The following is a 10,287-nucleotide window of genomic DNA, read 5'->3' on the forward strand; positions in this document are numbered from 1 at the left end:
CCTGGCCACTGCAGCCTCGACCTGCTGGGCTCTGGCGATCCTTCCTCCTCAGCCTTCCAAATGCCAGAACTACAGGCGCACGCTACCATGCCCGGCTAATTTTTTTGATTTATTGTAGAGACAAGGTCTTGTCAAGTTGCCCGGGTGGGTCTTGAACCCACAGGCTCAGGCAATCCACTCACCTCGGTCTCCCAAAGTGCTGGGATTACAGGCTGAGCCACCGAGCTTGGCTTCTATTTTAGAGATGGGGGTCTCACTATGGTGCCCAGGCTGGTCTTGAATTCCTGGCCTCAAGCGATCTTCCCGCCTCAGCCTGGAAAAGGGATTTCAGGCATGAGTGAGCCACTATGCCCGGTCAGTCCTATCGCTTTCAAGGAGGACAGAGAGGGGGAGGTTGATCTGAGGGGTCCAGAGGAATCAAGGGACCCTGGTTCTGGGCAAGAATAAATTAAAACGGAATAGCCCCCACCTCGAGCCCCCCACCAGACTCAGAGCGCTGTGCTGAGCCAAAACATGGAGGCCGCACAGAGCTGGCTCCCTCTGGACTCGCCACTGACCAGCTGAGAGGCCTCCCTGCCTCCTCGGGAATAAAAAAGAAGGCACGCATAACTTCTTGGGGTCTGAGGAGTCAGTAGATACTATGCCCGGCAGAGCCATGCTCCTTGCCTGCTCTCAGCACCGCATGGCAGATGTCAGGTCTCCACTCATGGGAGTTGTCCTCGGCCCTCTGATGGCCAAGGGCCTCGGGTCAGCCTGGAGTGCTGAACTTTCGGTCCAAAAATATTTGCATCTGTGGTGGAGTGGCAGTGTGCGAAGCCTGGGCTCTGAAATCATAGAAGATGCCAGCCCAAGCGTGACCCCCCTGTTGGCTGCCCCTTCCTGTCCCCTGACTCCAATCATGGCGTCTCCCTGTTCCTTCTCTGGTCATCTTTCAGGAAATTATTTCAGGGAGATCCGTGTCCCCAACCACAAAGGCAAGGCGGGATCCCACGCACCCAGTGCTCACATCACTCCCAGCACCTGAGACCTACGGGGGTCTTCCTTTGCTGTGGGTGCTGCACCCACTGCCCCGTCCCAAGGAGAGGAGTGACCCAGGACAGGGGCTTGGGGTCCTAGCCCAGCACCAGCCACTGTGGGCCACGAGGATTAGCCCTGTCCTCTTGTGTTCACCTTTGAAATTAGCGTTTGAGACTGAAGATTCCACTGGCTCTGACAGGATATGTCTTTTAGGGGCTCCTGAAAACAAAAACACATCCCCAGATATGAAGCCTACGAGGTGTTGTACGTGCAGAAAAGGGCGCCCAGCTCCTTTGTGTGAGTTTTCTCCACTTGCTTAGGGGCTGGCAAGGTGTGCTGAGGGGCTCACCATGCCAAGGGCTTGGGGATCCCGGCTTCAGCCAGGTGGAGCCATTTCCGCTGCACGTCATGCTGGACACACTGTCCCCTTTAATTCTCATAATAACCCCAAGAAAGAGATGGGGGTCATCTTTGTTTCAGCAGGTGGAGAAACTGAGGCATAGAAAACTGCTATGATTTTGCCTCAGGTCACACAGTTAATCAGGGGTGCTAGGCTCTGCTCTGGTCTGTGTAGCTCAGGACACCAGCTGACCCCTATCCCTTGGGGACACCGACTGACCCCCACCCCTCGGGAACACCGCTGACCCTCATCGCTAGGGGACACTGGCTGACCGCCATCCCTAGGGACAATGGCTGACCCCTATTGCTAGGGGACACCGGCTGACCCCTGCCCTAGGTCTTAGACATATCTGAGCATCGAGGAAGCAGGTCAAAAACTTTCGTCTGTGACCTTCGAACCCTGTAGCACAGCATAGGGAACTGCCTTAAGGAATCCAGTAGCTGGCGGTAAGGCCCCCCATTTTTGGTTCTGTCTCTAAGTTCCCCTGCTGTTCACATGGCCAAGTTCATGTGAGTCTCACTTCCTTTCTTCAGTGGACTTCCTCCCCACCACGGCCCGGCCCACAGAGAAGCCCACCCCCAAGAAGAGAGTGTGCCGGTTCCCCAGGCCAGTGATCCGCAAGGGTGAGTTTTCCACCCCCTGTGCCCTCCGAAGCAAGGCAGACGTCACCCTCCTCTCCTGTCTCCCCCCTTCCTCGCATCCTTCCTTCCTTCGCCCAGCGCTTGTCAGGTTGACCCACAGTCTTCTCCAGCCCCTAACGGGGGTCAGCAAGGACACTGAGTATGGCGGCGATACCCCATGAGGGATCAGGCCCAAAAGTTGTCACTGGACACAGTTTAGCGGAACCTACTCCCTCGTGTGTGAATGGTCCTAGCAGCAGTATTTATGGTAGCCAGAAATGTCCTCTGACTAATGAATGGGTTGGCAAAACGTGGCCTGTCCGTTACAGTGGAGCATTATGTGGCCAAATGAAGAATGAAACGAGAGAAGCCAGCCACAAAAGACCACATCCTGTATGGTTTGATGTATACGGAATGTCCGAAGGCTGGGGTGGGTGAAGGGTCCTGAGTGGGAAAGTGACCCTGATGCCCACGGGCTTTCTTGCAAGGGGATTAAAATGTTCTAGAATTAGCGTGATTGTACTTACACAACTCCACGGGTATACTAGAAGCCATTAAACAGGTGGACTCCTGAGTCAGCAGGTGGAGAAACTGAGGCATAGAAAACTGCTATGATTTTCCCCAAGTCACACAGTTAATCAGGGGTGCTAGGTTCTACTCTGGTCTGTGTAGCTCAATAAGCAGGTCTCAGTAAAGCCGTTCTCCACCAAAAGATCCAACCCCAAGGGCCAGCGCCTTAGATGTTTCAAGTTGTGACGCTTAACAGGGCCTCACACGCAGCAGGTGCTGGCGAAGGAAGATGTGTTTGTCAGCAAATGAGCACATTTGCCTCTCTGCACGTAAGCACCAGACGCCTTGGCTGCCATGAGTGTGCGCACACACAGCCATGAACACACACACAGGCATGCACCTGCAAGCATGCACACACAGACACGTGTGCCTGCACAAGCCCGTCAGCCCAAGTGTGATTCTGGGAAAATTCTGACCTCGGCCCCCTAAAAGCCACTGGTGACAAACAGAAAGTGCCATCTGCCCCCCCCTGCATGGAACAAACCACAAGCAGCCGCATGGGGACTGCCTCACAGGTTGCTTTGTCTTAAGTATAGAGATGATCGGAATGTGTCTGAGGAGGGAGCCTGGGGGGATCTAGAGGTTGGGGTGGGACAGCCACGCGAGGTCACGGTAAAAAGAAAGTCACAACCCATATAGGAAGGGCCAGATCTTGGGAAGAGAGATGGGCACGAGCAACCTCGGTTTGCAAGCAACCTCGGTTTGCAAGCAGCCTCTGTTAATGAAGCTTTATGCCCTGATGACTTTGCCTGAAGGATTCCAGGCAGGCTCGAATGGAGAGAGGAAATGCAAATACAAGGGGGCCGCTAAGATGGGGAGGCAACTCATCTCAGCCTCCCAAAGTGCTGGGATGACAGGCTGAGCCACTGAGCCCGGCCTAGCCTGTATTTCTGATCTCTATGAGACTCCGGTGTCGGAGGGAAGCAACTCGGCACCATGCTGGCATCCTAGCGCTCAGTTCCAGGAGAAGTTGCTCTGCCCACACTCGCAGGAGGACTATGGAATGGGGAAAGGCTCTGGTGCCAGGCTGGAGGGCAGTGGCATGCTCCCGGCCACCGCAGCCTCGACCAGCTGGGCTCCGGTGATCCTTCCGCCTCGGCCTTCCAAGTAGCTGGAACCACAGGCACGCACTATCATGCCCGACTAATTTTTTGATTTCTTGTAAAGATGAGGTCTCGCCAAGTTGCCCAGGCGAGTCTCGAACCCACGGGCTCAGGCAATCCTCTAACCTCAGCCTTCCAAAGTGCTAGGATGACAGGCTGAGCCACCGAGCCCGGCCCACATTGTTTCTTACATCGACCTCCCGAGGACTCCCAGGGCAAAAATGCCAACCAGACATGAGAAGGTTATTCAGAATCAGCAGGACGGACGTGTGTGATTGGCCACACAGAGCGGAGCTAGGGCCGGGGGCAGGGAAAGTAGGTGGAGATTGAACTGGGGGAGGGGCCATGGGGCAGTGTGGCTCAGTAATAAGTCAGCCAGGTCTCGGTCAGACTCCCAACCAGCCACTGTCTATACTGTGAGGCACTGAGCAAGTGATGCAGCTGCTCTGGACTGTTCCCTCATCTGTGAAATGGGTATGAATGGCTCGAGGGAATACAGGATCAAATGAGATACCAGTCCAGCTCAGAGCTTGGTGGAACCTCCACACGGACCTCAAAGCCTGTGACCATGAGCAGAACTCACAGGGCCGCCATGGGGAGGGCCTCCCCCAGGCTTTGGGTCATGCCTTAAGGCGACTTCAATCAGCAGGCACTGGGGGACAGTTTCTGTAGGCTGACTCAGGAGCACTGGGGTGGAAATCCAGGCCTCAGGAGACCCTGAGATCAAGATGAGGAAGGCTGATCTGAGACTATCATTGGTGTGGCTCTGGCCACTGTCCCCTGCTCACAGGCTCTTGGTGGCCATTGTTAGGAACAGCCGCTGTTCCTGGGGTCATGTTTTGGGTGGGTGATCGTGCTTCAGCGGGGACCGGTAGTTGTGTGGTTGGGGTCCACAGAGGTTATAACCATGGCTTTGCCCCAGGAAGCTTCCCCTGACCCCGCCCGTCCTCAGAAGGAGGGGCCCTGATGCTCCGGGCATCCCTGCAACCTGTGCCCACTGCTGCTGCTTTTTAAAAAAACTTTATGGAGCCTAGGCGCCGCAACTCACACCTGTAATCCCTGCACTTTGGGAATCCGAGGTGAGCAGAGTGCTTGAGCCCCAGAGTTCAAGACCAGCTTGGACAATACAGTGAGATCGCATTTCTACAATAAGTCAAAATACTAGCGTGGTGGTGCATGCCTACGGTCCCAGCTATTCAGGAGGCTGAGGCAGAAGGATCACCTGAACCCAGAGGTCAAGGCTGTGGTGAGCCGTGATCGTGCCACTGCACTCCAGCCTGGGCAACACAGCCTGGGTGACAGAGAGAGACCTAGACCCCAAAAAAGTATCATTTGCACACCATAAGATCCACCCATTTTAAGCATACAAGCACCATGATTTTTAGTGAATTTGCTGAGTTATACAGCCATCACCACGATCTAGTTTGAGAACATTTTCGCCACCCCAGGAAGATGCCTTGTGCCTGTTCACAGCTTGTCTGTGTTCCTGGCCCCACCCCTGATCTGTTCTCTGCCTCTCCACATTTGCCTTCTCTGCACATTTCGTGTAAGTGGAATCCCACCGTCTATGTCATTCATGCTTGGCTTCTTTCACTTAGCACTGGAATATTGAGGCATATCCAGTTTGGGAGAATAAGGAAGAGGGGAGAGTCCTGCAGAAATCCCTCAGCATCTCAGAGGTGGGCCCGTCCAACCTCCTACCCAGCGAGGACTCACCTCTCCACACCACAGCCACCAGCCTCAGCTTGTCCCCCAGTGTCGGTGGGCTCCCTCCCATGGGACAACCCTCTTCATTCCGCCCCACCCTCTCATGTCCTCGTGCTGCTGATCTGGGCTTAGAACTCAGAAGACCCATGTCCACACCCTGGTCTTGCCTGTCAGGAGCTGGGTGACCTTGGGTGTGTAATTTGACCTCTTGAGTCTTTTTTTGTTTTTTTTTTGTTTTTTTTTGAGTTGGAGTCTCACTCTGTCGCCCAGAGTGGAATGCAGTGGCCGCTCCCGGCCACCGCAGCCTCGACCTGGTGGGCTCCAGCGATCCTTCCGCCTCAGCCTTCCGAGTAGCTGGAACTGCAGGCGTGCACTACCACGCCCAGCTCATTTTGATTTATTGTAGAGATGAGGTCTCGCCAAGCTGCCCAGGCGGGTCTCGAACCCGTAGGCTCAGGCAATTCGCTCACTTCAGCCTCCCAAAGGCGCAGGATTACAGGCTGAGCCACTGAGCCCGGCTAGAGTCTTTTTTTTTTCTGAACGGCAAAATAAAAGATTTCCTTCTAGTCTCCACTGTATGCGCTACAAACATTACTGAGGTCATTTTATATGTAAGGTTTCACATCCCACATGCAAATTTTAAACATTAATTAATCTCAGGAGCTATTTTTGTCCAAAAGAGGTAGACATCTTTTATGCCTGGTAATGGGACTTTTACTATTTATTTTAAAATCTTTATGGCTGGGCATGGTGGCTCACGTTTGTAATCCCAGTACTTTGGGAGGTGGAGGTGAGAGGATCGCCTGAGTTCAGGGGTTCAAGACCAGCCTGGGCAACTTGGTGAGACTGCATCTCTACAATAAATTTAAAAAATTAGCTGGGCATGGTAGCGCACGCCTGTAGTTCTGGCTCCTTGGAAGACTGAGATGGAAGGATGGCCTGAGCCCAGCAGGTGGACACTGGGGTGGCCCTGAGCATGCCACTGCACTCCAGTCTGGGCGACGGAGTGAGACTCCAACTCAAAAAAAGAAAAGAAAAGAAACAAAAAGAAGGAAACACATCAGCACGCAGATGAGGGCATACTCTGGGTGGTGGGGCTTCCAGCATTTTTCTGCGTCTCTCATGTCATGTGTGTCGAACCATATCATGTGTGTCTTTTCCAGGCCCGCCTTGTGGCCCCGTCACCCTTGGCCTACTGGTGGCCGGCGTCCTGATTCTGCTGGTGTCCCTGGGTGTGGCAACCCGCCTGTACTGTGAGTTGTCCCCTCTCGGACTGTCCTGGTGCCCCGTTTACTGTTAGAAGTGTCTCTGGGGCGCGTCTCTCAGGGAGCAGAGCAAACGCCATCCTGGTGGGAATTGGCCCCTGAGAACCTAGGGTGGTTCCAGGAGAGCGGGCTGGGGGGACCCCACTGCGGAAACCAGAGACCACCCGCCTCTGGAGTCAGACAAACCCTGGCATGAATCCAGTGCTGCTGCTCCCTGGCCTCACGCCCTGGTCTCCCTGAGTCTCTGCTCCCTCATCTGAGGGAGTGAAACATGACCCACCTCCCAGGGCTGCTGTTTTAAAGCCCTGCCCAAGTGCCAGGCAGTAAGTAGGCACTCGTGTGTGCAGTCAGGCCCACAGCCCAGAGCCCAGAAGAGCTTGCCAGTGGGGTTTAAGTCGCGTGTCTCTGAGCTAGAAACCCTAACTCTCTCATGTCGGTGGGCTGTAGGGAACCCAGGGACAGCTGATGCTCCAGCCACTCCAGAGGTGGCATCGCCTCCTACTCTAGCTCCCCCAGACCCCGCCTGGCACCAGGCTCATGACAGAAACTGGGAGGCGGGGGAGGCCCACTCAGCTGCCCGAGAGCCCAGAGAAGCACTGACTCCCCCATCCTGCCCCCCGACCTCCCGGCTCTTCTGCTGTCCAGTGCCACCTTGAGCAAGCCTCTTCCCCCGTCATGCTTCCATGAAGTCGGGGACAAGGCTGTGGTGACCGGGAGCGTGCCACTGTACTCCAGCCTGGGCAACTGGCATGCACTAGGCCAGTGGCTCTTAACTTTTGTAGGTCACAGACCCTGTTGAACATGTGATGATGGTCATGAGCCTTTTCTCCAGAGAAATACACCCGGCGTACACTTCTGCACTCAATTGCCCCCACCAAGAGGTCTGTGCACCTCCTTCTTAGACCCTCATTAAAGCTCAGTGGTCTGCCAACCCTTTGGGCCAAGACCTCATCAGTGACACATTTAAGAATTATGAACACTGGCCTGTATCCCAGAGACTCAGGAGGCTGGGGAAAAAGGATCACTTGAAGCCAGGAGCTCAAGGCCTGGGCAGCATAGCGAGACCCTGTCTCAAAAATAAACGCATACGTGAATGAGATTAATTCATTGCATAAATGAATAAAAATGAAGACTTATGAAGGGTGAGATAAAAATGTGAATAGACATGCTTTTGCTTACGTTCTACACCCCCTAAATACGTATGCTTTAGCCTGTGTTTCTTTCTCTTTCTTTTTTGAGTTGGAGTCTCACTCTGTCACCCAGGCTGGAGGGCAGTGACACACTCCCGGCCACCACAGCCTCGACCTGCTGGGCTCTGGCGATCCTTCCGCCTCAGCCTTCCAAGTAGCCAGACTACAAGCATGCACTACCACACCTGGCTAATTTTTTATTTATTGTAGACATGAGGTCTTGCCAAGTTGCCCGGGCGGGTCTCAAACCCACAGGCTCAGGCAATCCGCTCACCTCGGCCTCCCAAAATGCTGGGATGACAGGCTGAGCCACTGAGCCCAGCCTAGCCTGTATTTCTGATCCACTATGAGGGGCAGGAGGACACAGTGTCTGGAGCAGATTAACTGAGTGCCAGTTCTGGTTTGACCACTCGGTCACTAGCGGCATGGCTCTGGGCAAGTTACTCAGGAACTTGCTTGCTCGGCAGAAGCTGGTACCAGGGAGGGGGCTGGGGGGTTGGCTGCTCCTAGTCAAGTCCCTCGATCTCTGGGACTCTTGGTGTGGCAGTCTGCAACGCACACTGATGGGCACCCTTGTTTTCTTCTTCCAGGCCAGCGGCGAAGAGCCCGGCTGCGCTTCATAAAACAGTAAGTGTGTGGGGCCTGGGACGGGGGTGGCGTCCCAGCTGTCCTGGTGTGGCCCGAGCTCCTCAGCCCCTGCTGTGGCTCTGTGGCTCGCAGCCTCCAGCTGCCGCAAGGAGCCAAAGTCAAACTTTAAAAAATCGTGGACTGGCTGGGCTCGGTGGCTCAGCCTGTCATCCCAGCACTTTGGGAGGCCGAAGCGAGTGGATGGCCTGAGTCCGCAGGCTCGAGACCCGCCCGGACAACTTGGCGAGACCTCATCTCTACCATAAATCAAAAATTAGACAGGGGTGGTAGCACATGCCTGTAGATCTGGCTGCTTGGAAGGCTGAGGCAGAAGGATGGCCAGAGCCCGGCAGGTCGAGGCTGCGGTGGCCGGGAGCAGACACTGCACTCCAGCCTGGGCGGCGGAGTGAGACTCCAACTCAAAAAAAATTAGTAAATAAAAATGAAAATAAAGAACGTGGACTTAGCCAAGTGCAGTGATGCACACCTGCGGTCCCCACTACCCAGGGGCCTGAGGTAGGGAGATCGCCTGAACCCAAGAATCTGAGTCTAGCCTGAGCAACATAGCAAGACCCTAACTCAAAAAAACAAAAACAAAAACCATGAACAGATGGGATAATGGAGTTCAGGAGCCTTAGAGGTAACCTAAACAAACAAAAACAGAGTCATCACTTACATGTATTTGCAGGACGTGCTTAGGATAAAGTGGGGTTTGCATGCATAGAATACCATGAGGTTTTTCACACTCGCCCCACCCCTTGTGTCACTCAACTTGGTCCTGCGTGAGGTAGGGGGTTATCATCCCTCGGTTCAGGTCATTGGAATCAGATTTTTTACATTTTATTTTTATATTTCCAAAGCTAGGGTCTTGCTATGTTGTCCAAGCCGGTCTTGAATTCCTGGGCTCAAGCCATCCTCCCGCCTCAGCCTCCGAAGACGCTGGGGTTACAGGCATGAGCTGCCATGCCTTGGAATCAGATCTTAAGACAAGCCGATTCACCCCAAGACCGGTGGTTGCCTCTGTCCCCATCCACCACTCTTGACTTTTCCTTTGTCCCAGGAATCGGCAGAGTCACAGTCTGAGTTGCATGACACAGGAACCAGAAGGCACTCCTCAGGCCCACTTAGCCAGTAAGCACAGGCCGGAGCGAGAGGCTATCGGAGGCCAGAGGCCGTGGCTGCCCCCTGCCTCCATGGCTGGGACCCACCCTGAGCCATGGACGGTGCTCTCAAATCTGGTTTTTCTTCCTCAACACAGAGACTGTTTCACGGCTGCCTGGCTCATTAATTACATTCAATCCTCAGAACAATCCCCTCTATGTAGAAATGGTTTTTTTGGGGGAGGTGTCTACACCTCTCAACTAAGAGGGCAACAGGTTGTTGTCCCAGGAGTTCCAGCTCCAGCGTGAGGCCAGACTGGATTTGAACCTGCCCGTGACAAACTGCGTGACTGTAGGTGTGACTTCACCTCTCCGATCTCTCATCTGTCAAACGGAGCAGCCGTACTAACCTCACAGCCGGTGTGAGAACTTACTGGGATAATGCCCTTAAAGTGTCTGGCCCTCCTACCATGGAGTCAAAGCACAAGCTCACACAATGTCAGAATTCAACTCAAAGCATCCAACAACCAAGAGACAAAATGCATTTTTAAATACTCTAAACTATAATTTCCATATGCATTCTCGTTAGTATATACTCTGCATTATTACACATTATATGTATATGCAGAGTTTGCTGAAACACGCCTGCTGTATTTTCTGGGCGCTTTCTTTTTTTTTTTTTTTTTTT

The 10,287-nt window shown here is 53.9% G+C and overlaps 1 protein-coding gene across 1 annotated transcript in view; it reads left to right on the forward strand.

Annotated features, from left to right (window-relative positions):
• CD8B (CD8b molecule) overlaps positions 1-10,287 on the forward strand; it is a 15,894-nt gene that overhangs the window by 4,414 nt on the left and 1,193 nt on the right. Inside the window, exons 4-6 of the mRNA XM_021711622.1 lie at positions 1,951-2,040; positions 6,581-6,670; positions 8,463-8,499. Coding sequence (XP_021567297.1) covers positions 1,951-2,040; positions 6,581-6,670; positions 8,463-8,499 — 217 coding nt within the window. The remainder of the gene's footprint in view (positions 1-1,950; positions 2,041-6,580; positions 6,671-8,462; positions 8,500-10,287) is intronic.

This window comes from Carlito syrichta, unplaced genomic scaffold, assembly GCF_000164805.1.
Source record: "Carlito syrichta isolate Samal-C Ts95f unplaced genomic scaffold, Tarsius_syrichta-2.0.1 Scaffold302411, whole genome shotgun sequence".
Taxonomy (NCBI): Eukaryota; Metazoa; Chordata; class Mammalia; order Primates; family Tarsiidae; genus Carlito; species Carlito syrichta.